The sequence below is a fragment of the Narcine bancroftii genome, chromosome 6 (genome assembly GCF_036971445.1).
Source record: "Narcine bancroftii isolate sNarBan1 chromosome 6, sNarBan1.hap1, whole genome shotgun sequence".
Lineage (NCBI taxonomy): Eukaryota > Metazoa > Chordata > Chondrichthyes > Torpediniformes > Narcinidae > Narcine > Narcine bancroftii.
The window spans coordinates 170,824,878-170,852,569 of NC_091474.1; the positions used below are offsets into that span (position 1 = coordinate 170,824,878).

Consider the following 27,692-nt stretch of genomic DNA (forward strand, 5'->3'; position numbering starts at 1 on the left):
ACATCATTAAAAAAAATCACCATGAACTTTGTCATCATGTAGTATTTTACAGCAACCTTTGTGAAAAAAAATCCCTCATGTTTAAAATAAGTAACTTTGTAAAGTTTAATCAATATCATTGAGGCTGGATTTATTATAAAAATTAAGCTTACTCAATTAGTATACATCCATTGCATGCGATTCATCCAAATAATAAATAAAAAAAACTAAAACTTAAAAAATACGCAAAAGCAAAACTTTTTTCATGAGTTTAGTGTTGGATGCCTTGCAAATTAAAATATATATAATCTTTCAAAATATATCATCACCCTTGAACAAAGTGTTCCAAGTTAATTTTGTGATCCTTCCTCAAAGGCCAGCTCAGCTTGGTGGTCAGTCAGATTCTCATGTGAAACCAAGGTGCACTGAATATATTTATATATCTACAGACTCTGCACATTAAGGCATATAATGCAACCTTGCATTATATTTTTGACCTGCAACTAATTATTGTGAGATGTTGTTCACTGTTCTTTGTACATGCAGTGAAATTTCAACTATTATTTCCTGAGAAGAATAGATAATAATTATGTGGGCATCGTAATTTAATGAGACACATAATTGCATCCTAATTAACTGTCAATATATTTTGTTCTTCCATCAAGCTGGTTTAAATACTTCATTTTTTTTCCCCAGTGCTCTTCAGGCATTCTAAACTAATTATTTTAATGTTAAAATGTTCATTTATTCAAATCCTTTATTAAATACTGGCTAAGTAAGAGCAACTAGCGGGCATAGCCAATTCCTTAAACTTTCAGGGAAGAATTGGGACATCCAGCATTGATTACATGGGGAAATATGCTAATTTGTACAACCAAGAACCAACAAGCAGCTAAAGGGAGAATTTATCAGTAGATAATCTAATACATAATTTGCTTTGTAAAGTATATTTTCCTTTTTATTAGAAATTAGAAGACATTTTAATTTTCTGAGTAATTACAGAGAGAGAAAAAAAATCATCATTTCTTCTGTACTGTGTAAAACATCTCCTGAACAAGATTTTAATATCTATACAGCTGCTTTAAGTGCAGATGGAACTTAATATCACACTGGAAGCTTGGTCTAAATATTTAAAAATAGCTGACAAAGTTAAGGTAATATTAAATAGAATACCTTTATTTCTTGGCTGGTAAAAACTTCCACATCGACCAAACAGGCAAGCAGAGTCGAAAGCTCACAGTCCATGTTAAGAGCTGGCATCCTCCCATTCACCAAAACGGTACTGCACTCTTTGTAAAGCTCACTTCACAAACTAACAGGACAAGCAGCATCAACAATTAAAAGACAAAGGTCTACTGCTGGAAGCTGTCTATCTTAAAGCCAGTACAGCTACCTCTCAGCCAGTAAATGGCTGATTCTGTCTCGGAGCCCTGACTCTACTGCAGCAGGAGGGCTGAACAGCACTAAACACTCTCTCTCTAGGCAATGACATCACTGCCAGACTGACATCAGCCAAATTCATTTTTTTTTTTCAGACTTTTATCTTGAAGCTATTCAGTGAAGCAAACTGACCATGATTATGAGTTAGGCCTATCCATGAAAACAGTGTTGTCTACCACAGTGCAGGCTCTGACTCACCCCAACAGTAATGTGCCACTCAAAAGCTTCACTCACACACATAAAATAGTCTACCATAACATTTCTCCACTACAATAATAAGTAAGTGGATGAATTGTTAATTTAAGAGAGTATTCTGTGATATTTTTAGCACTGGATTATTTTTCACCTTAAACAAAACGATGTAATTCTTGATGGCTGATTTCCAAAGCACTGGAATATTTCCTCTTAAATCACAACCATTATTAGAGGAAAATACACTCAGTTGCTGTGACTTTCACTCCAGTGAATGGAAGCAGCTCGCCTTAATTTCATTATGTTTTTCTCACTATGTCAAGGAGAAAAGTAAAGCATTTGCAATTACGCAGCCAACAGACATTCTGACAAGCACTTTGATTGTGTTTTCTTATTTAAGGAACTAAACCTGAGGGTGTTTTTTTGTTCCCAGAGAAAGAACACTTCATTTAGAAAAGCTTTTGCTTGCTCAAGAACTGGACTCAGTTCTAACAAGACTTTTCTCCCAGGCTAAACAGCAGTTGTGTTCCTGAAATGGATGAATGCTCACGGCAAGAGAGTCTGCAACTGAATCCAAACTAGGATGAGTGATAGGAGGCAAGTGGGTAGTGGCAGATGGGTGCTTTCTGACTGGAAATTTGAAACAATGAAACAAGTGGTGTACCACGGGGATCAATGCTGGGACCTTTGTTGTTTTTAATATATTAATATATTTCTATAATACATACACATGTGTATGCATGTAAATTACTTAGATCACAATATAGAGGATTGATTCATTAGTTTGGAGATGATACAAAAATTAATTGAGTCATAGATAATAAAGAGGATTCATTAAAGAGAAAGCGGGCCATAAACCAGCTGGAAATTTAGGGGAATAATGGCAGATGGAATTTATTTCAGACAACTGTGATATAATGCACTTTACTTGGACATTTAGAATAAACAGTAGGTATATTAGGAATGCTGCTGGACATTGATACCTTGGGGTGCAAGTCTATTGTTCCCTGAGAGTGGTGACAAATGCACAAGGGTAGAGAAAAGCATTTGGCGTTCTTGCCTTTCTGGAACAAAACACTGTAAGAGAGATGCAATTAGACCACAATTCTGGTCAACACACTACAGTGAGGATGTTGGAGGAATAAAGATCAGAAGAGATACAACTGAATGTTCTCTGAAAAGTAGAGCTGTAGTTTAAATTTGAGAATGGACAGGCTGGGTTTATTCTCAGCCCAATGTAAAAGGCAGAAGGGAAGTGGTTCTTTGGCTTGGCTTCGCAGACGAAGATTTATGGAGGGGTAAATGTCCACGTCAGCTGCAGGCTCGTTTGTGGCTGACAAGTCCGATGTGGGACAGGCAGACACGGTTGCAGCGAAAAATTGGTTGGTTGGGGTTGGGTGTTGGGTTTTTCCTCCTTTGTCTTTTGTCAGTGAGGTGGGGTCTGCGGTCTTCTTCAAAGGAGGTTGCTGCCCGCCGAACTGTGAGGCGCCAAGATGCATGGTTTGAGGCGATATCAGCCCACTGGCGGGGGTCAATGTGGCAGGCACCAAGAGATTTCTTTAGGCAGTCCTTGTACCTCTTCTTTGGTGCACCTCTGTCACGGTGGCCAGTGGAGAGCTCGCCATATAACACGATCTTGGGAAGGCGATGGTCCTCCATTCTGGAGACGTGACCCACCCAGTGCAGTTGGATCTTCAACAGCGTGGATTCGATGCTGTCGGCCTCTGCCATCTCGAGTACTTCGATATTAGGGATGAAGTCGCTCCCATGAATGTTGAGGATGGAGCGGAGACAACGTTCTAGGAGCTGTAGGTGATGCCGGTAGAGGACCCATGATTTCCCCAGCACAGGGTAGTTTAGTTAACTCAAGGTTTGAGTTACAGGGAAAGGTTGTGCAGACTAGGGCTTTTTTCTCTGGAGCGTAGAAGATTGAGGAGTGACTTGATAGAGGTGTTTAAGATTTTAAAAGGGACAGACAGAGTAAATGTGGATAGGCTTTTTCAATTAAGAGGGGGGGAGATTCAAACTAGAGGGCATGGTTTAAGATTGAAGGGGGAAAATTATAAGGGGAACATGAGGAGAAATTTCTTTACGCAAAGGGTGGTACGGATGTGGAATAAGCTTCCGGCAGACGTGGTTGAGGCGGGATCATTGGTTACATTTAAGGATAGACTGGATAGTTACATGGAGAGGAGACAACTGGAGGGGTATGGACCGGGTGCTGGTCAGTGGGACTAGGAGGGTGGGGATTTGTTACGGCATGGACTAATAGGGCCAAACTGGCCTGTTCTGTGCTGTAAGTGGTTATATGGTTATATAGAACTAGAACAAGTTCATGGTGAGAGTGGAGAAAGATCTGAGGGGTAGGTTTTCTACACAGAGTGGTGAATATTTGGAATGAGAGACCAAAGGAGGTGGGGGGGGGGGGGTGATACAAATACAGCATTCAAAAGGTATTGGGACAGTTACTGAGATAAAAAAGGAACAGAGGGACATAGGCCAATCTGGACAAGTGGGATTAGTATGGATAAGCATTAAGGTCGATTTGGAAAGTGGTCCAAATATGCCCATTTCTGTGTTGTAATTTTCTATCATTCTTTCGGTTCATGTTTGAAAACAATCAATCCAATGACTTTCGAATTAAAAAAAAATTAAATTTATTTACAGCATGGTAGAAGCCAATTCTAGCCATTTAAACCCGTGCCACCCAATTTCCCCCAAACTAACCTGCAACCCCATACGTTTTGAAGGGTAGAAGGAAACTGAAGCACCCGGGGAAAACACAAGCAAATGAGGAGAATGTACAAACTCCTGACAGGCAGCACCAGATTCAAACTCAGGTCATTGGCGTTGTAATAGCCTTGCACTAATTGCTACACTAACCGTACCACCTCTTTTAGCAAACCTCCTGCCTCCCATTTTTCATTATAAATTACATATGCCAACTTTTTCCATGTGTACCCTAACAAAAAAAAAATTGGCAGTACTCTTTTTTATTCATTCAGAGGATGAGAGCCTCACAGGTTGAGCTTGCATTTAATTGACCATCCTTAATTGCCCTTGAGAAGGTGGCTGAACTGCATAACCTATACTTGAATCACTGCCTTTCTTGAGGGGCAAGTTCTATTGACAAAGCTACTACAGAGGGAGTTCTAGGACTTTGTCTCAGCAATGGCATAAAAGCAGCAATAGATTTCCAAGTGTGTGGCTTGGAAGGCAATTTCCATGTGCTAGTGTTCCAATGATTTTGTTGCCCTTGCTCTGTTGAGGTTGCAGGTTTGGAAGGTGTTGGTTAAAGGGCTTGGTGAATTACTAGACTCATCCTGCAGATGGTTCAAGATATTGCTATTGTGTGTTTGTGGTGGAGTGGGTGAACGGTTGTCATTTAGGTTTTTATGAAATAGTGTGAAGCTTCCGAAGTGGTGCAAAGCTGTGCTTATCCAGACAAGTGAATATATTTTATCATACTTCTGACTTGAGGTTTTAAATGGTGAATGGGATTGGGGAATTAGGAGGTGACATACTCACTGCAGGGTCCTTGACCACTGACCTACTCTTAGAGCCACATTGTGGATATATGGCTACTCCATTTCAGTTTCTTGTCAATGGTAAGCCCCCAGGATTTTGATAGTGGGGGATTCATCAATGGTAGCGCCATTGAAGTCAGGGAGGGATAGCTGTGTTTTTACTTGTTGGATAGTGTCATTTCTACCCATCATCCAGCCCTTGTTATTGTCTAGGTCTTGCTGCCTTTGGAGCTGGACTGCTTCATTATCTGAGGAGTAAGTAATAATGCTGAACATTTGGTCAATCATTAACAAATATCCCTAGTTTTAACTTTACATTTAAAGGAAAATAATTAATGAAGCAGGCCGAAGATAGTTGGTCTGTGGGCACTATCCGGAGGAGCTCCTGCAGTGATGAACTGTAGCTGGATGATTGACCTTCAACCACCACAACCATGCACCTTTGTGCTAGGAATAATTTCCACCACCCCAGAGAGTTTTCTCCCTGATTCTCATTGACTCTAGTTTAGCCAGGGCTTATTGATGCTGTATTTGATCAAATGCTGCCTTAATGTCAAAGGCAGTTACTCTCACTTCACCTCTGCAGTTCAGTTCTTTAATTAAGTTTGGCAAGGCTGTAATGAGGTTAGGAGCTGAATAACTGAGTGACTTCAGCACTGATAACTGGAGTAAAAGATTTACTTTCCAGCAAGGATTTGGCATCTGATCAGGATGCCTGACGTAAATCATTCTGCTTGAGTGCACATTTTCAGTTTCATCTTTGATGATTCAACTTGTGTGTTGTGATGCAATATGACAGCAATGACGGCAGCAAGAAAACATTTTGTGGATTAAGACCAAACACATCTGTAGCCTCACGACCTGTCAGGAGTGTCATCAGACTTGATCCTGCATTAACAGCATTTCACCGACGCATCCATCAAAGTTACATTAGTGCAGCAACAACAGTTTTGAGAAACTGTTTCCCTCGAGATAACATAGCCATCTAGTGTGCAACATCAAACGATACATTCCTGTGCTCAGTAGTTTAATTACTAGGCAAGAAAACCAGCGTTAGATGCAAGTATATAATTTGACTTGTATGCTTAACCACAATATGATTAATTCTGCTAACGTTCTGCCTAACCTTCCTTGAAGAGAAAAGCAATTCATGCTTAGATAATAGTTATCCAAATATTAGGTTAGATCATATTTTTGAAATGTCAGGTAACTTGGCAATGAATTTGCAGAGAAAAGTTTGATAATTAATTATGAAATAAATTATCTGATAATCGGATTTAAACATGGTGTATAAATGTTGGTCAGGAATGTACTTAGAATAAGAATGTGTGGAAGATTGTGCAATGGAATGCTTTACATTATCTGAGAGGTCATAATTTAAACTACCTTTCAAAACGTGGTTTCAGACAAAAACATCTCCTAAAATCTCAATTGTTATCTGGAAATTCAGCAGCCGGCAGGTCTCAAGCAACAGGCGGGGGTGGGGGGGGGGGGTGGGGGGGGCGAAATAACAGAAAATAAATGGGTAAAAAATATGGAAGTTTAAAAGAGGCACACCTTGCCATTAATTCTCCATTCACGCAACACACAGTCTCAAGCAACTGGGAAATTCACTTATCTGGCATTTACCAATCCTCGTAGGTGCTAGATACCAGGGATTTTACAATATTTGTAAAATTGGAATTGGAAGACACTTTGTAAAACTTGGAGAAGTCACAGGTTAAAGAATTATGTGGATAACATGGTCTTTCTGTTAAATGCAGCAAGTTTTTTTGGGTTTTGTTATTACTTCAAGCGATGCTGCTTAATTTGGACAATGTGTAAATACTCTTGTTAAAATGGTAGGAACCATTAATATAATGAATTGCCCGTGTGTTAGAACAAAATTCAAACCAGAAAAAAAAATGTGTGGCCATTTCATTGGGTAAGATATGAGCAATAATTCACAGGTCAGATGTCTGCAGGGAAAATGGGGTAGGAATGGGATTGAATGATAGTTCTGAGGAAGATAATGGTAAACAATGGGTGAACACCCATAATCACCACACCCAAGTGGAGAGAAAATGACTCACAGGTTTCATTTCTGTTCACTCCTCAACTCAATGCTACTTCCTGCACTCGTCCATAACTTGAAAATCTTTTCACTTTTGCAGCCAATTTCCACCTTCTGAGATGTTCTCCTTCCTGAACCATGGCTTCCTCTTCAAAGTTAATCAAACTCTTAACTTTATCTCATCCATTTATCGCACCTCTACTCTCACCCCATGAGGACCCATGATTCGGAGCCGAACAGGAGTGTGGGTATGACAACGGCTCTGTATACGTTTTTTAAATGGGGAGAAAATGGAAAATACCCAGATGGAAAGGGATCTGAAATCCTCATGCAGGATAACCTGAAGGTAACCTTGCATGTTGAGTTAGTAGTGAAGGAAAATGCAATGCTGGAATGGAATATAAGAGCATGGATGTGACCTCACTTAAAGTACTGTGTGTACCTCCTCGGAACCCTCTCCAACATAAGCACTTTCTTAAACAAGGAGCCCAAACTGCTCAAAGATGAATCTTGGATTGAAAGGGTTGTCAATATGAGAAGCATTTGACAGCTCTTGGCCTGTACATATTGGAATTTAGAAGAATGAGGGGAGATCTCATTAAGACATTTTGAATGTTGAAAGGCATGGAGAGAGTAAATGTTGGAAGGTTGATTCCCATGGTGGGAGAGCCCAGGACAAGAGGGCACAACCAGGATTGAAGGGCATCTGTTTAGAACAGAGATGCAGAGGAATTTCTTCAACCAGTGGGTGGTAAGTCTGTGGAATGTGTTGCCACAGGCAGATGTGGAGCCAGGCCATTAGGTGTATTTCATGCAGAGATTGACAGGGTCTTGATTAGCCAGAACATCAAAGTTTATGGGGAGAAGGCCGGGCAGTGGGGTTAGGTGGGAAAATGGATCAGCTCATGATCAAATGGCAGGGCAGACTCGATGGGCTGAAAAACCTATTTTTGCTCCTATGTTGTATGGTACAAACTCCTTATAGACAATGCAGGATTTACCAACCATGCCTCAGTCCATTTCTGTTCATTCTGTCTTGATCAAGGCAGTTGCATACCAAACCTCAATAAAGCTGCATCCCCTTAATATATTCACTTACCTCAGAGGCATGAGCAGTGCAATTCTTTGACAAAACTTCTTCAGTTGGTTTTCTTTACTGAATACTTGTGTAGTAGTAGTTCAATTTTGAACTATATCTGGTTAATCAATGACACTAGGCAGTAAAAATCATATGTGGGATTGGTCAATTGCAGTCCTGTCTTCTTCTGGAGCATTCTAACTGTCAAGAAGAAACTCTATGAAATTAGCACAATTTCAATAGACAAGGTTCTAATCTGGCCTGTACTGTTTGTATGGAGAGTGTATGTTCTCTCTATTACCTCATGGGCTTCTGATGGGTGTGCTCTGGTTTCCTATCATGTTCCAAAGTCATACTGGTAGGTTAATTAGCCAACTGTATAATAATCCTTATTACAGATTGGTGGAAAAAGAAGCAAAGAGAAGTTGGTGAATGTGTGAGATATACAGTTGTAGGAAAATAATCGGGCAATTGAGGTTGTTGTGCTAAGATGTGGCATGGACCTGATGGGATGAATGGTCACTCAGTGATTTAGAGTACCCTTTCTATCCAGCACACAGCATCTTTGACCCATTGGCATCAAGTACAGGAGTATCAAAATCAGGATTGTCAGGCTGGGAAATAGCTGCTTCCTGCAGCCTGTGAGATTTGAGAACAGGATAACAGAGTAAATCATCTCTATATATTTATTTAAAATCATACCTTCAATTATATATTTGATTATTATGTGCTGTGTATGTGTGTGCAGCATGGTCCAGAGAAACACTGTTTCATCTGGCTGTATATGTACAGTTAGATAATACAGTAATAAAGTTGAACTTGATTCTATGTTAAAATGTGAAGAAGTACTAATGCATTGTGGCAGATGATGTTTATGCCATCATGTTGAAGTGCTAGGAAAAATGAGACCACACCTGAAATTGTCAGCCAGAGAAGAGTAGAAAAGTTTATTGACGTGCTGTCATGCTTAACATAGACATGCAACATGTGACCTGGCATCATGACATCTGAAGTGCGAACAACCTCATGATGTAGGTATGTTGAGTAGGCCAAGGCTTCTCAGTAGACCTGCGGGTTCTGCTGAGTCACTATGCCTTGTGACTATAATGGCTAATTGCCAGTAGATAGGATGTTGTGTGGACCTCAGTTTTCTTCAGGCTGACTTCCAGGCCAAACATTTTGGCAGTTTCCGCAAAGCAGGACGTCAAGCGCTGAAGAGCTGGCTCTGAATGGGCAACTAAAGCGCCATCGTCTGCAAAGAGTAGTTCACGGACATGATTACCAGCCCCCCACATCTCCATCGGGCACACAAAACTCAAAACGGTCAACCAGTTTACCTATCTCGGCTGCACCATTTCATCAGATGCAAGGATCGACAATGAGATAGACAACAGACTCGCCAAGGCAAATAGCGCCTTTGGAAGACTACACAAAAGAGTCTGGAAAAACAACCAACTGAAAAACCTCACAAAGATAAGCGTATACAGAGCCGTTGTCATACCCACACTCCTGTTCGGCTCCGAATCATGGGTCCTCTACCGGCACCACCTACGGCTCCTAGAACGCTTCCACCAGCGTTGTCTCCGCTCCATCTTCAACATCCATTGGAGCGCTTACATCCCTAACGTCGAAGTACTCGAGATGGCAGAGGTCGACAGCATCGAGTCCACGCTGCTGAAGATCCAGCTGCACTGGATGGGTCACGTCTCCAGAATGGAGGACCATCGCCTTCCCAAGATCGTGTTATATGGCGAGCTCTCCACTGGCCACCGTGACAGAGGTGCACCAAAGAAAAGGTACAAGGACTGCCTAAAGAAATCTCTTGGTGCCTGCCACATTGACCACCGCCAGTGGGCTGATATCGCCTCAAACCGTGCATCTTGGCGCCTCACAGTTTGGCGGGCAGCAACCTCCTTTGAAGAAGACCGCCTAGCCTACCTCACTGACAAAAGGCAAAGGAGGAAAAACCCAACACCCAACCCCAACCAACCAATTTTCCCCTGCAACCGCTGCAATCGTGTCTGCCTGTCCCGCATCGGACTTGTCAGCCACAAACGAGCCTGCAGCTGACGTGGACTTTTTACCCCCTCCATAAATCTTCGTCCGCGAAGCCAAGCCAAAGAAAAAAAAAGGATTTTGTGTCTAGCCGTCACAAGACAGGAGCTGTTAGCGCTAGTTCTGCCCACTCCCTCCAAGCGTACCACTACACAGCTCCCCCCAGAGCCAGCGGTAAGTGACCAACTGGCTCAGCGGTTCTGAACTCATGCTGACATTCTGCACAGAACTGTGCAGGGAGAGTGAAAACAACTTGCTATTTATGGTGCCATGCTGGAGCATCATGTATGAAGGCTGTTGGGAGAGGAAGTGATATTTACCGTACATTCTAACAGGCCTCAATCAATTGGAAAGCCAAAAAACAATAGTTGACAACATGAATAAATTACAGTAGGAATTATGTGAGACACAAAGTCTGCAAAAGGCAATCACAGGCAGTTGCAAATAGTAAGAGTTGATTACAGATAACTACAGTTAAGGCACATGAGAAATCCAGAACAGTACCAAATATTTTGCAACCAATTTCCACCTTAAACTTAACTGGTCCATCTCCGATGACACTCTCCCTTTTTTGGATCTCTGTCTCCCTCTCAGGAGACAGACTTCCCACTGACATTTATTACAAAACCTCTAACTCCCACAACTACCTGGACTACTTGCCTCACATCCTGTCCTCTGCAAGGACTCCATCCCCTTCTCTCAATTTCTCTGTCTCCACCGCATCTGCTCCCAAGATGAGGTCTTCCAGTCCAGAGCCTCTGAAATGTCTGCCTTCTTCCATAAATAGTGGCTTCCCCTCCACCACTATTAACTCGGCCCTCACCCACATCTCCTCCATTCCCTGCTCATTTGCCCTAGCCCACCTCACCCTTAGAAACAATAAATACAGAATCCCCCTCGTCCTCACCTATCACCCTATCAGCCTCCGCATCCAAAACATTATCCGTCGGAATTTCCGGCACTTACTCAAGACCCCACCACCAGACACATTTATCCTTCTCCTCCCCTCTCAGCCTTCCTAGGGACCGCTCCCTCCATGACCACCTTGTGCACTCTTCTCTCCCCACCCACTGACCCCCCCCACCCCAGCTCTTTCCACTGTGATCGTAGGAGACGTCATACCTGCACCCATATCTCTTCCCTTACCACGGTCTGAGGTCCCAAACAGACCTTTCAGGTAAAGCAACACTTCACCTGTACCTCCAAAGAACTCATTTACTGTATCTGGTACACCCTCTGTGGCCTTCTCTACATCAGAGAGACTGGTCACAGATTAGGAGATCGCTTCACCCAGCACCTCCTCTGTGTCCGCAACAAAAGCGACCTCCCCGTAGCCAACCATTTCAATTCTGAGTCACACTCTCAAGCTCACATGTCTGTCCATGGACTTTCACACTACCCCACCCTGACCACCTGCAGATTGGAGGAACAACACCTCAATTTTCATCTGGGCACTCTCTAACCCCAGGGCATGAACATTGAGTTCAGTGCATTCTACTAATCAGCCTGCCTTTCACCCACCCCCACTTTTAATTAGTTATTCATGTTCCTACTTCTTTTCTCTCTCCACCTAGCCTAGACTCCTCCCCACCTATGGTGGTGTTTCTCCCCCCCCCCCCCAACCTACCATCTCCAACCCTCACCACTCCCCTCCCCCTTTTGTTCAGACATCTCTCATGTTCCCTCACACCTTCATGAAGGGCTTCAGCCCAAAACATTGGTGATGTATCATCACCTTTGCTACATAAAGGCACTGTTTGACCTGCTGAACTTCTCCAGCATTTGTTTGTTTTTTCAGTATCAAATATTTGAGACGTATTACCAAACTAGTAAGTCCATACTGTAAAAAGGTTGTTGGTAATTGTGAGAGTCGATGGTGCTAATCCCAAAGTCTGGTAGGAAAGAGTTAACTTTAGAAAGTAACAGCTAAAGTCTGCAATGGCACACAGGAGCTGACAGGTGGCGCTCTGCGGAGTGACTGTCCAATGCTGCTTAAAATCTGCTGCTGCCCACCAGGCCAGTAGGCGGTGCTGTGCTGAGCGGGAGACTAAAAACCTGTTGCAATCTGCCTTGTCGGCAGGAAAAGGTCTCAGAATCATAATTGACAGTCGGGATTTAAAAAAAAATCTTTAGTTCTCAGAGTCTTCCATCAGCTGCCCCCTCCCCCCCAGGTCGCGTGATCTTCCTTTGGGGAAGTAAGTGGTTGTCCCCTGGATCGCGGGCTTCTTCTCTTCTGAGGGCAGGAAGGTGTCGCTGGTCATTCCTGGGTCAAGTGGTCTTACTTCGGGGAAGTAACTGATTGTTACATGGGGGGGGGGGAGGGAGGTGGGGGGGGGGAGGGAGGTGGGGGGGGGGGAGGGAGGTGGGGGGGGGGGAGGGAGGTGGGGGGGGGGGAGGGAGGTGGGGGGGGGGGAGGGAGGTGGGGGGGGGGAGGGGGGGGGGGAGGGAGGTGGGGGGGGGGGAGGGAGGTGGGTGGGAGGCTCCCCCAGTCACAGCTGCTGAGATGCAAACCTCCTGAAGTTTGAACAGGAAAGTTTTAAAAGTCCTTGCTGTCAGCTGCAGACAACTTGCTGATAAATGACCACATCAGTTTACTGGAATTTGGGGTGCATTAACATTTTGGAAAACTGAGGCTCCAATGCTATGCTATAATCGAGCAAATACACGCAGCTTTCTGATGTATGCAGACAGTTTGAAAAATTGTGAATAAGTGATTCCCCTGACATTACAGCTCATTAGCCAGACTTGCTGTGCAGTTCATGAGGCACAAAAAAAAAGTTTGAGTCTACTCTACGTCACTAAAGTGGTGAGTAAATTGTAAAACTGTCTTTCAAACTTGTGGCAAATTTAGTTTTTCCAAACAGTTACCTTTTATGCCCCTTGTTGTACATTCAGTCAACCATGAAGGGAAAAGCAACTGGCCTCCTGGTAATTTATTTGATGACCTTTGATGTTACGCTGATTGATTTTCAGTCATTCGTTGGTACGGTCGACTGGAAGCAGTGTGATATTAGGGTCAGTTGGGTTAGGTAGTCCATTGTTTATTGTTGTTTCTACAAGCAAGCTGCTTGTTGCAGAAGCTTTAAGCTTGGGCTTGTAGAGTGTCTGTTGTAGGGTCTAGCTACCAGCTAGACCTATCGGGGTCACCAATGTTGTGGATGATATTTATGCTCATACACCATCATGTTGAAGAGTTAGGAATAACAAGACCACACCTAAAATTGTCAGCCAGAGAAGAGTAGACACATTTATTGATGTGCTGTCAGGCTCAATATATGAGCCTGGCATCATGACATCTGAAGTGCAAACAACCTCATGATGTAGCTATGTTGACTAGGCCAGGGCTTCTCAGTAAACCTGTGAGTTCTGTTGAATCACTATGCCTCGTGGCTGTAATGGCTAATTTTCAGTAGATAGGAGGCTGTTGGGTCTAGCCGTCACAAGCTGGAAGCTGTTAGCACTGGTTCTGCTCACTCCCTCCAAGTGTACCACTACAGCATTTCCTTATCTCAGGATCCTCCTCCCTTCCTTGAATCTTCATCCTCATCCCTACAACATACCTGAGACTTGCTCCTTTTATCATGGCAGCCTTCTTCTGTCATCCTTTTCCTACCTACTTGGCAATGGCTGTATTACTGTAATTATGTGTGGGAGATAGCTAAGGCAATCCTAAATCTAACGTGCTCAGCTCAGGATACTGCCCTTAGTAACACAATGTAGCCGGTCCATAGTAACAACTGGCTACTATGGATGACATTAAAAGCTTTGGGTAAGATACAAAACACTGACCAACACTTTGCTAACTTTTCTGCAGTGGTCACTTGGAGCAATCACAAAGCTGAGGTTGGATAGCAGCACAGAGCAGGTTGAACGGGGCACAGCATGCACAGTGTACCCTGCCAATCAAAGCACAAAGGCAACTGTCACAACAATCAGAAATAAAGAATTATTTTTCTTAATCCAGGGAAATTAAACTGGTGACATTTCTGGTTTTAATCATTGGATTACAGAAGTGGAAACAGATTAAAGCAGAGGTCGTATTTATTTTTTCTACAGATCTATTTTTCTTTAGCATTTGCAAGAACTTGAAATTAAATTTAGTTGAAATCCAAGAACTTCACTTTTCAAATCCACCCCATCACAACTTGAGAATGCGAAGATCTTTTCTCAAATTATATCTTATCTAGAGAAATATATTACTGTGAAGTTTATTACAGTGGTGGTCCCAGGGTGAGGAATCTCAGAACACTTAGACAGAAATGTCAAATGCATATTATACATAAACTACATAGAAACAGGGAGGAGTCATGTGATGGAGTAGTGGCCGGTAGGGTAAAGCCAGCCCTCAACAGAAAAGAAGAAGAAAAGTCAAGACAAAGTTCAATAAATATAAAATATAAGAAATAAAAGATAAAGTTGCAGAGAAGAGAAAGAAGATGGCACCTAAGAAGGAAAAAGTAAAACCAACGGGAAAAAAAGACATCGGAAAAGAAAGGAGAAGGCCTTACCTGAACTGGGAGCCATGGTGGCGAAGAGCGCCCGATCTCCGAGATTGGTGTCGGCCCTGTGGAGTCGCGACCCCCCCGACTGGTGGACTTCAAAAATGGCTCTCTGAGCAAAACAAAAGTGTGCAACTGTGCATGCACAAGAAGTCGCACATGAGCAGTGCGCAATCTAAGGTAAAGGAAAACACCGACGGGAAGGGAGCTCAGCCGAGGAATGGGCAACCACGGCGTGACCAGCTGAGGGATGCTCAGGGCTCTCAGCTGGAAGATGAGGAAAGCAGCAGGAGAGGGAGTGAAGTACCAGGTGAGAAAGAAAGTCAACAGGGTGAACGGAAAGAGGAGCAGCAGCAGGAGGCTCGACAGATGAGCAGCTCAGAAGAAGAGGACCAACAGCAAGAGGCCAAGCAAGAAGAGACTCGACAAAGTAAAGACAAGCTACTCATCAGAAAAATCAGAAGAGACACAGATACAAAGAGGAGTAGAAGACACAAGCACAGGTACAGACACAGAAGAAGAGGAAGAAGACGACCAAGATCTTCACAGAGAGATAGAAGGTAAAACAGATGGATAGAATATAGATAAAGCTTTTTTTGAAGAACAAATGAGAGCATTAAAAGAAACATAGTGTATATTCAAGAGGGAAATGTTTGTGTGTAATTTGGTTAGTATGATTCATAGTGTGAAAAATAAAAATTAAAAAAAAAGAATGGTTGTCATTAGAATTTAGTGCAATTAAAAGAAAAATGAAAAGAACAGAAGATAAAATGCAAAGATTAGAACTAGTCATGACAGAAATAGGGAAAAGGGTAGAAAATGTGGAAGAATGAGAAGCAGCTGTAGAAATGGAAGGAAACGACTTAAGCGGAAAATTGGAAGAAAGTGATAAAAAAATTAGAGAGACACAAGAGTTGTTAGTTCAGAAAATTGATAGGTTGGAAAATTATAGTAGGCGAAACAACATAAAAATAATGGGCCTAAAGGAAGATGAAGAAGGCACAGATATGAATGAATTTATAAAAGAATGGATCCTAAAGGTCCTGGGAATGACAGAAATGCAGGAAGGAATGGAAATAGAAAGGGTACACAGAGAGGTGGGGGTGTATTTGGGTTTAAGGTAATATTGGATGTGGGAGTTGTTGGAGTATTTTATGTTTTAAATGTATTGTCATACATTGAGTTTAAAAAGGGAAAACTGAGAGATGAAAATGGGGAACAGGAGGATGGTGGTGGTGAGGAAGCGGAAATGAGGTGTAAACAGGATATGAGATGGCCATGTTGAACTATATGACTATAAACATTAATGGAATACATAGCCAAATTAAAAGGAAGAGGCTATTAAATTTACTGAAAAAAGAAAAAATAGATATAGCATTTGTGCAGGAAACGCATCTAACTGAAGTGGAATGTAACAAATTAAAGAGAGACTGGGAAGGACACATAGCAGCAGCATCACATAATTCAAAAGCTAGAGGTGTAGCTATATTAATTAATAAAAATGTACCAATCAAAATAGAGGAGGAAATAATAGATCCAGCAGGGAGGTATGTAATGATAAAGTGTCAGATATATTCAGAATTTTGGAATTTGCTCAATATATATGCACCTAATGAGGAGGATCAAAAGTTTATGCAAGGTATTTTTTTGAAGATTGTAGGTACACAAGGAAATATATTGCTAGGAGGGGATTTTAACCTTAATTTGGATCCAATGTTGGATAAAACTGGACAAAAGACTAGTAAAAAGAATAAAGTGGCCAAATTTATGGTTAAATCAATGGAGGAAATGAAACATGGATATATGGAGGAGGCAGCACCCAAGAGAGAAGGAATACTCATATTATTCAAGTAGGCATAAAACATACTCAAGGACTGATATGTTTTTATTGTTGGCCCATATTCTTGGGAGAGTTGGGAAAATGGAATATAAAGCTAGATTTCTATCTGATCATTCATCCCTGTTATTAGCAATAGAACTGGAGGACATCCCACCAAGAACATATAGATGGAGGTTAAACTCCATGCTACTTAAAAGGCAGGAATTTAGAGAGTTTATTGAATGCCAAATTAAACATATTTTGAAATAAATACGGAATCAGTGAAAGACAAATTTATATTATGGGACGCAATGAAAGCCTTCATTAGAGGACAGATAATAAGTTATGTAACCAAGATGAAAAAGAACTACAATCCGGAAATAGAGCAGTTGGAAAGGGAGATAGTAAATACAGAAAAGGAACGAGTAAAGAGGGATAATATAATGAAAAGGAGAGAATTGGAGGACAAAAAATAAAATACGAAACATTACAAATGTACAAGGTGGAGAAGAACATAATGAAAATAAAGCAAAATTATTACGAACTGGGAGAAAAAACACAAAAAATAAAAGAACTGTATTGGCATCAAGGAAAAAGACAAACAAATTACATATAACTCAATAGAGATTAATGAGAACTTTAAGGAATTTTATGAAAAATTATACCAAACTGAGAATGAAGAGAAAGATGATAAAATGGAAGAGTTTTTAGCTAAAATTGAACTGCCGAAATTGCAAGAAGAAGAACAAAATAAACTGATAAAACCATTCGAAATAGAGGAAGTACAGAATATATTAAAAAAGCTGCCGAACAATAAAATGCCTGGAGAGGATGGACTCCCAATAGAATTGTATAAAACATTTAAATAGTTATTATTCCTCCTCTCTTGGAAGTAATGAACCAGATAGAAGAAACACAAAACTTGCCAGATTCATGTCTTCTTCTTTGGCTTGGCTTCGCGGACGAAGATTTATGGAGGGGGTAAAAAGTCCACGTCAGCTGCAGGCTCGTTTGTGGCTGACAAGTCCGATGCGGGACAGGCAGACACGATTGCAGCGGTTGCAGGGGAAAATTGGTTGGTTGGGGTTGGGTGTTGGGTTTTTCCTCCTTTGCCTTTTGTCAGTGTATGACAGCAATAATTACAGTAATAGGATCCATTAACACCAGCATCATATAGACCAATATCTCTACTGAATTCAGATGATAGGATAATAGCAAAATTATTAGCATACAGATTGGCCGATTATGTACCAAAAATAGTAAAACAAGATCAAACTGGATTTATTAAGAAAAGACGAACTGCAGATCATGTCTGTAATCTAATTAATCTAATTCATGCAGTTCAAGGAAATAAGAAGCCAACAGTGGCTGTTGCTTTAGACACAGAAAAAGCCTTTGACAAAGTAGAATGGAATTATTTATTTAAAGTATTACAGAGGTTCAATCTACCCAAAAAATATATTAATTGGATTAATGCATTATATAATGGACCATTGGCGAAGGTAACGGTAAATGGATATGTTTTAAATTAAGTAGGCCAACTAGACAGGATGTCCATTATCCCTCTCATTGTTCACTTTAGCAATAAAACCATTGGCAGAACTGATAAGAACAGAAAATAAAATAAAAGGGATAAAAATAAAGGAGGAATATAAAATCAGTTCATTTGCAAATGACATCATAGTATACATAACAGAACCAGAAATATCAATAAAAAAATTACATAAGAAATTGAAGGAGTATGGCGAAATATCGGGGTACAAGATCAACGCAAATAAAAGTGAAGTGATGCCAATGAGTAATGCAGATTATACAGAATTTAAAAAAGAATCACCATTTAAATGGCAAACACAAGCAATCCGATACCTAGGCATTAGGTTAGATAATAACTTAAGCCACCTGTACAAACTAAATTATCAGCCACTAATAAAGAAATTGCAGGAAGACTTCGTACATTGGAAAGAATCACCGTTTGCATTGATAGGGAGGGTAAATTGCATTAAAATGAATGTCTTCCCAAGGATACAATACTTATTTCAATTGTTGCCAATTCCCTTAACAGAGAAATTCTTTAATAAACTAAAGAGAATAATAAGGAAATTCTTGTGGAAAGGGGGGAAACCGAGGATAGCATTAGATAAATTAACAGAGAGGTACAACCAAGATGGTTTGCAGTTACCAAACTTTAAAAATTATTATAGAGCACCACTGTTAAGGTATTTATCAGATTTTTACCAGACAAGGGAAAAACCAGACTGGACTAAGATAGAACTAGATAAAATAGGAGAGATATACTTTATAAGTGGGATGAAAAGTTAGTGCAATATAAAAGCTCACCAGTATTGCATCATTTACTTAATATATGGAAGAAGATCCACTTAGAAAGAAAAAAAACTAATTACCAAATACCAAAATTGTTATTGACACAAAACCCACTAATTCCTTTCCTTTAGAGAATGGGACAAAAAAAGGAAACAAAAGAATAGAAAATTGTTTTTTGGGAAATAATTTATTAACATTTGAACAGTTGAAGTACAAATATGGAATAACTCATGGTACAATATTTGCATATCATCAACTGAAAGCTTATTTAAAGGATAAATTGGGAAATAGAATGATTACCAGAAGGAAGCAGCTTTGAATATGTGATTACAGACACAATGATAATTAAAAGATTTATAACGAACATGTACATTAAGCTGCAAGATAAGGAAAATGATGAAATAAGCTATAAACCCAAACAAAAGTGGGAAAAGGATTTAAATAAAGATTAAAAAATGAAACATGGGAAAAGATATGTTCTGGAACTATGAAGAATATAATAAACACAAGGTTACGCATGATACAGTATAATTGGTTACACAGGCTATATATCATGCCCCAAAAGTTAAAAAAATGGGATCCAACATTATCAGACAGATGTTTTCGCTGTAAGGAGGAAATGGGAACAACAGTACATGCAATTTGGGCATGTGAGAAAGTTTAGGGAAGATCTAAATCAGATATTAAATAAAATCACAAAAAATAGCATACCAAAAAATCCAGAGATATTTCTTCTAAGTAATACAAGAAGTAAGGAATTAGGCCTCAAATTGGATAAAGTGAAAAAAAGATTTATTATGATAGCCTTAGCAGTAGCAAAAAAATGTATAATATCAACTTGGAAAATGGAAGAGAGCCTGAGAGTACAGCAATGGTACATGGAAATGAATACATTTATTACATTGGAAAAAATAACATATAATTTAAAAAATAAAGTCTCATTATTTGAACAAATTTGGGAACCATACATGGAACATAACAGAGAGGGTTTGCCTCGGACCTCCACCCCCTAAAATGATAAGAAGACAAAACAACTCGATCCAGTGTGTGAAAGTAGATGACACATTTTTCTTGTTTATTTTTCATTGTCTGATGACACTTTTTAATGGTTTTATTGTATTGTATATGTTGAATATTTATTGGTTTTGGAGGGGTGTGGGAAGGGGGGTAAGGAGGATAGGGGGAAAAAAGGCCACTGTGTATATTTAATGAGCAACGTTTGTATATATATTTTGGTTAATATGGTTCATAGTATGAAAAATTAAAAAATATTAAAAAAAAACTAGATAGAAACAAATACTTGGAATTCCTTTGACAGAGTAGTCTTTAGTTTCTCTCGGTCACTGCATTTTATCTGCAGAAAACAAAACAAATTTGAATTGCACACAATAGTTTTCACATTCTCCATCTCGAACATGAAGATTCCAGAAAAATAAATTAACAGAATAATCAGCACATGTGGCATTTATCATTTTTATGTGCTATACATGTCTAAAAAAAACTAGCTGGACAGCAATGCAAAAAATTCAGAACTGCTTTGGCTGCCAACCAGGTTTTATGAATAATCTGGAAAGGAATGTGAGACAGGACAATGCAATTAAATTGTACAATGAGCAGAATAAAAAAAAATTAAAAGCTCTTAGCCAAGCTGATTAATTATAGATGATACCGGTTTCTAAACTGTGCCCACATTGAATGAAGCCCAATTTTCCATCCATTTAGAGGGTACAGAGTAGGGAGGGTATAGTACATTTTTAAAGGAATATATGGGTCAGCACAACATTGAGGGCTGAAGGGCCTGTACTGTGCTGTAGTGTTCAATGTTAACTTATTGTGCAGACATTAGTCTGTTTCTTGTTCAATTCATATTCACTTTGTACAACTTTTTCTTTGTTCAAAGTTCAGTATCCCATCAGGGGACTTCCTCAGTTTTCAGTATTGCCCAACAGTGTCTTCTTTAACATCATCCATAGGGTTGGAAGGAGTCTGCTACTTTGGTCTGGCCATTTTTCTTTGCAATGAATACTGGATGTTCTTTCAAATGGCAAGTGAAATTCAGGCTCTTGTCAAGAGCAAAAAGGAGGCATGGGGCAGGTCTCAGCAGTAGGGATCAAATGTGTATTTGGAAGAGTTTTGGGACCTGAGTAGCAATCTGTAAAAGGAAATCAGAAGGATAAAAGGAGGGCAGGAGATTTCTCTGTCAGATAACAATAAGGATAATCCCAAGAGATTTTAAGAGGGGGAAAAAAATAATTAAATTTAAAAAATGGAATCCCTCAAGAATCAATGTGATCCTAGTTCCGGAGCATAGCTTTTCCCATGTTTCATTCTTTATCTTTATGTTTAGATCTTGTTCCCTCTTTTGTTTGGGTTTACAGCTCATTTCATCATTCTCTTTCTCTTGCAGTTTGATGTACATGCTTAAGAAATTATGAGAAATACAATAAACACGAGGTTACGCATGATACAATATAATTAGTTACACAGGCCCCAAAAGTTAAATAAATGGGACCCAACAGTATCAGATAGATGTTTTTGCTGTAAGAAGGAAACGGGAACAACGGTACATGCAATTTGGGCATGTGAGAAAGTGGAAAAGTTTGGGGAAGATCTAAATCAGGTATTAAACAAAATCACAAAAAGCAACATACCAAAAAAATCCAGAGATCTTTCTTCTAAGTAATATAAGAAGGAAAGAACTTGGCCTCGATTTGGATGAAGCACAAAAAAAAATTATTATGATAGCCTTAGCTGTAGCAAATAAATGTATAATGTCAACCTGGAAATCAGAAGATAGCCTCAGAATACAGCAATGGTACATAGAATAAATGTATTCCATTGGAAAAAATAACATATAATTTAAGAAATAACATCACAGTATTCGAACATATTTTGGAACCGTACATGGAACACAACAGAGAAGTCCTACTGTGGACCTCCACCCCCTAAAATGACTGAATGAGAAGAAGACAAAATGAACTGACCCAGTGTGTAAAAGTAGATGACACAATTTTCTTGTTCATTTTCATTGTGTGATGACATTGTTTAATGGGTTTAATGTATCGTATATGTTGAACATTTCATGGCTGGGGAGGGGGGGTGGGAAGGAGGGAGGGAAGGGAGGGGGAAAATGGGGAGAAAATGACACCGTATATTCAAGAGGGAAATGTTTATGTGTATTTTGGTCAATATGGTTCATAGTGTGAAAAATAAAAAATTAAAATAAAAAAAAAGAATCAATTCTGTGTGGAGCCACAGGAATTGGACAAAGTCTTCAGTGAATAAGTCTCCTCTGTTTGAAAAAGACATGAGGACTTGGGAACCTGGGCAGTCAATGGTCTTGAAAACAGTAAGTATTACAGTTGAGGAGGTGCTGAAGGTCCAATGTATATGAAGGTAGACAAATCTTCTGGGCCTGTTCAGGTATGTCCAAGGACAGTGGAGGGAAGTGAAGTGCCATGGCTGAGATTTGAGTCATCATTAAGTACAGATGAGTTGCCAAAAGATTTTGGTGGTAAATGCTGTGCCTCAATTCAAGAAATACAGGCTACTGAGCCTAACATCTGTGATTGGCAAATTACTGGGGACTATTCTGAGGGAGAAAATATACATGCACTTGGATGGACAAAGGCTGATGATGCACGGTCTGCATGGTTTTAGAAGTGCAAGGTCATGTCTTGCAAACCTGATCAAACTTTTTGAAGATGTGACCAAAAGTTGAGGGCAGAGCCATGGATGTATATTGGATTTCAGCAAAGCATTCAAAAAGGTTTCACAGGGTAAGCTGCTCTGGAAGGTTAGATCAAATGGACTCTAAGGAGAGACAGCCAAATGGACATGAAAATTGGCTTCATGGAAGAAAGCAGAGGGTGATGGTGGAAGGTTGTTCTCCTGACTGAAGGGGTGCCGCAGGGTTGATGCTGGGCCCATTATTTTTTGTCACCTCTATGCTATGTATACTAAATGTGTACATGACACTAAAGTGTCTGGTATTATAGATAGTGAAGACACACTCCAAAGATTGCAGCAGGATCCTGATAGGTTGGGCAGGAGTGCCTGATGTTAATACAGAGAAATCTGAGGCTAAATTTTTGGAAGTTTAAGACCTACACAGTGAATGATAATGATAATGAAGGTTGCAGAGCAGAAGAATCTCAGAGTATAGGTACATAGTACCTTGAAAGTGGCATCAAAGGTAGATAGGATGGTCAAAAAGGCTTCTGGCACAATGGCCTTCATCAGTCAGAATATTGAGGAAGGAAGTAGAGAGGTCATATTGCAGTTGTACAAGACCACATTCTCGATGCTGTAAAACGTTGTCCAGCTGCAGAGGGTGCAGAGAAGATCTGCAAGGATGTTGCAAGGACTCAAGGATGTTGCAAGGACTCAGGGATCTGAGCTATAGGGAGAGGTTGAGTTGGCTCAAGTTTTATTCCTTGCAAAATAAGGGTGATCTCAGAGAGGAATACAAGATCATGAGAGGAAAGGACTGGGTGAGTGCATAGATTCTTTTGCCCAGAGTAGGGGAAATCGAGAATCAGTTTTAATAAGAATTTGAGAAGTTACTTTTTTTAAAACAAAGGTTTGTGGTTGTATAGAATAAGCTGTTGGAGGAGGTAGGAGGCAGGTACTATTGCAACATTTAAGAAATATTTAGATTGACACATGGATAGACTGTGTTTACAGGTCTATGGGTCAAACCCAGGCAGGTGAGGGTGGGAAATTTCTGGTAGGTATGGACAGGCTGGGTCTGCTTCCATGCTGTATAACATTCCTAATAAAAGTATACCAGACACAATGAAGAAATTTAATACATTTTATGTGGTGTTTTCAGTTCCTAGCATTGTAAGAGGCATCCAAGAATACAAGATCAGGTTAGGAGTGGGCTCCCTTGACCCTCGAGCCTGCCCCAACATGGCTGATCTACACAGGGTTCTTCCAGATCCCTTTTACTCTCATTGCCCTTATTATTAACACAAATCTACCTCTACTCTAGCAACTTCTAACGAGCAAGCATCCACACTCTGAGTTAGAGAATTCTAGATATTCATGACCTTATACAAGAAGATATTTCAACTTCCCTCAGCTTTGCATGACTGCCCCCTTAGCTTGTCACCATGTTCCCTTTTTCAAGACACTCCCACTGTTGAAAACATCACAGCATCTAGCCTGTCTTGCCTTTGTTGGTCATGGACTTTGTATGTTTCAATACCTTTCATTTTTACAACAAAAACAGATTCTACCAGCTCAACCTCTCTTGACAGGATAATTCTTTTATCCCCACTGAGTCTACCTTGAACTGTTTCTAATGATACTTCTGTATATCCCTTCCTTGGTGTGGAGACCAAGATTGATCACTGCATAATGAGCAGTTTCAATTTTTCACGAAAAACTGGCATACAAAGAGCAACACTAGTGGATACTTACCGTCTTCCTAAGTTATCATTTATTATTTGTTGTCTGTACCAAAATACACTGAAAATCATTCTTTTGTATGGCATTCACATCATTTTGCAAGAATGGAGAAAAACGAAAAGAAAAATAAGACTGTCCCTTCAGAGATAATGACAGCAAAATACACACATTACTCAGATCTAAGTGAAAGAAATGAACTGGTGCAAATTTCTGATGCTGAGCAGTAAATCTCAGAGTATTTTTGCTTCCTACTCTTTTATCCTCACAGCTTCAGGGGTCCTAGAGAGCACATTAATCATAGACTTGAATGGGCTCGGAGGGTCGAATGACCTACTCCTGCTCCTATCTTCTATCACTGATTCTGAATTGCAGGCATACGTATTATCCATTGACATTTTCTCCACATCTGTAGAAAAATAACAAGCAATCCTTGATTTCCAATGAACTTACCTAGAGGAGATTAGGAGCACAGGGTGCACCAAGTTTCCACTTGGAATACGAGTCCACTTTCAGTTATCTGCAAAACTATCAATTGCTGCTCCTGTGTCTTGTTCAGTAAATAAAATAGGTACTGTGCAAGAAACATACCACACAGGAGTAATTTCAACATGAATACTTAAATTAATGGGACTTCCTGACCTTGTGACTCGACTTCTTGAAGGGAAAGTAAGTATCGACTTCAGTGGCTCTAGTTACACAGTGCAACTTGGGACCACTGCACACAATGGCAGCATAGGCAGTGAGACAAAGTGAATGCAGCAAGCCTTGTACAATAGACCCTGTCATTTCCAGGCATTTCTGTGGCACAATGATAAAATGAACTTCAAAGATTAAGGGCATTACATGCCAAAGTTTTGTGGCATTGAGGCAAAGGCTGTCTCAAGCTGAAGGGATAGAGTCCTTACGCAATTCTCAAATGTTTTTAATTCAATGTCGTGGAAGTAAGAAATTGTGTTCCAAGGATGCACCACTTATACTGTTCAGTTAACTTGTGGCTGAGAACCAGAGAATCGTAGAAAACTCTACAGCACAGAACCAGGCCCTTCAGCCCACCTAGTCTGTGCCAACCTATTATTCTGCTTCATCCCCATGATGTGCACTTAGTCCATAGCCTTCCATACCCCTCCCATTCATGTACCTATCCAAATGTTTCTAATATGTTAAAATGGAATCCACATTCACCACTTTAGCTGGCAGCTTGTTCCACCTCTCAATACCCTCTGCATGAAGAGATTCCCTCTAATGTTCCTTTTAAACATTTCCTCCTTTAACCCATGGCCTTTAGTCCTGGTCTCACAAATCCTCAGTGTAAAAAAGCTTGCTTGCATTTACTCTTATACCCCTCATAATTTTGTATACTTCTATCAAATCTGCGCTCATTTTTCTATGCTTCATAGAATAAAGTCTTAACCAGTTTCAACTTTCCCTGTAACTCAGTTCCTCAAGTCCCGGCAAATCCTTATAGATCTTCTCTGCACTTTTTCCAATCTTATTGATATCTTTCCTGTCGTTCGGTGTTCAAAATTGCACATACTCCACATTTTGACTCATCAATGTCTTATACAACTTCACCATAACATCTCAACTCCAAAACTCAATACCTTGATTTATGAAGGCCAACGTGCCAAAATAATCATTTGGGAAAATATAGGCCAGTGAGCCTGACATAAGCGGTGGGTAAGTTATTAAAGGTATTCCAAGAGATTGGATGTATACGTATACAAGGACTGATTGGGATGGTCTATGTGACTTTGTATGTGGTCAGTCATTTTTAACCCATCTTGTAGAGTTTTTTGAGTGGGATACCAGGAAAGTTGATGAAAGAGGGGCCATGAATCCAATACCTTTAATAACTTACCCACTACTGATGTCAGCCTATAATTTCTCACATGATTCCTTGAGCCTTCTTTAAACAACAGAACAACATTAGCTATCCTCCAATCCTCGAGCACCTCACCTACATTGAAAGATGTTTTCAATAAATCTGCCAGGTACTGGATTTCTATACTAGCCTCCTTCAAGGTCTGAAGTCATATCATGTCAGGCCCTAGGGATTTACCTACTTTTATTTTCTTCAAGACAGCAAGCAACTCCTCCTCTATAATCTGTACATGTTCCATGACCTCACTGCTTGTTTGCCTCATTTTGATAGACTCTTTGTCAGTGCCCTGAGTAAATACAGATGCAAAAAAAAACAAAACACCATTTAAGATCTCTCTGATCTCTTTTGGTCCCATAGATAGCTCTCCTCTCTGATCCTTATGAGTACCAATTTTATTCCTTGCCATCCTTTTGCTCTTAGTAGAAACCCCTTGGATTTTCATTCACTTTGTCTGTCAATTCCATCTCATGTCTTCTTTTAGGCCCTCCTAATATCCTTAAGTATTTTTTTTGCATTTTTTTAATACTCTTCAAGTAACTCATTTATTCATTGTTGCCTATTCCTGCTCTACACCTCTTACTTCTTAAACCAGATCCCATTATCCCTTGAAAACCAAGATTTCCAATGCCTGATAATTTTGGCTTTAATCCTAGCAGGAACATGCAAACTTTATTCTTAAAATTTCATCTTTGAAAGCCTCCCATTTACCAAGCACACCCTCTCTAGAAAACAACTTCCCTCAATCTACAGTTCCTAGATTCTTTCGCATTTCCTCAAAATGAGCCTTTCTCTAGTTTGGAATCTCAACCCAAGGACCAGACCCATCCTTATCCATAATCATCTTGATACTAATGGCATTATGATCACTTGACCCAAAGAGTTCCTCTGCACACGCATCCCTCTCCCGTCCTATCTCTTTCTCTAAAAGAAGATCCAGTGTTGAATTCACTTTTAGAGTTAAAACCACAAGTTATCAAACTGAACACAAAAAGTGGTGCATCAAATTGAAACAAGTTATAAATTAAGTTTAAGTTCAGAGACACAGCACAATACAAGCCATTTTGATCGATGAGCTCATGGCACCCAAGTACACCCAATTGACCTACAAGCCCAATATGTTTTTGATCCTGGGAGCACCCAGGGTAAACACATGCAGACACAGGGAGAATGCACAAACTCCTTACAGATAGTGCCAGACTCGAACCGCAATCGCTGGTGCTGTAACAGCGTTGCACTAACTGCTATGTTAATTGTGCTGCCCTGCCCATTCTCTTCAGATCCACAAGCCAATGGGAGAAAACTGGAGCACCCAGAGGAAACCCACGCAGACACGGGTAGAATGTACAAACGCTCTTACAGCCAGATTTGAACCCAGGTTGTGATAGTGTTGCACTAGTTTGTACATCCTTGGAACATAAGTTCTCACTGATG

General features: G+C 40.3%; 1 protein-coding gene across 9 annotated transcripts in view; it reads right to left on the bottom strand.

The window, feature by feature from the left end:
- The window catches only part of rcan2 (regulator of calcineurin 2), a 331,626-nt gene that overhangs the window by 107,885 nt on the left and 196,049 nt on the right, over positions 1–27,692 (bottom strand). The window contains exon 1 of one of the 9 annotated variants that reach the window (XM_069886742.1): positions 1,153–1,416. The exons of 6 other annotated variants lie outside the window; for them this stretch is intronic. In XM_069886742.1, coding sequence (XP_069742843.1) covers positions 1,153–1,239 — 87 coding nt within the window. In that variant the 5' untranslated portion in view covers positions 1,240–1,416. Of the gene's footprint in view, positions 1–1,152; positions 1,417–27,692 lie in introns of those variants that run through there. 2 more of the 9 variants (XM_069886749.1, XM_069886747.1) reach the window with 2 other exon arrangements.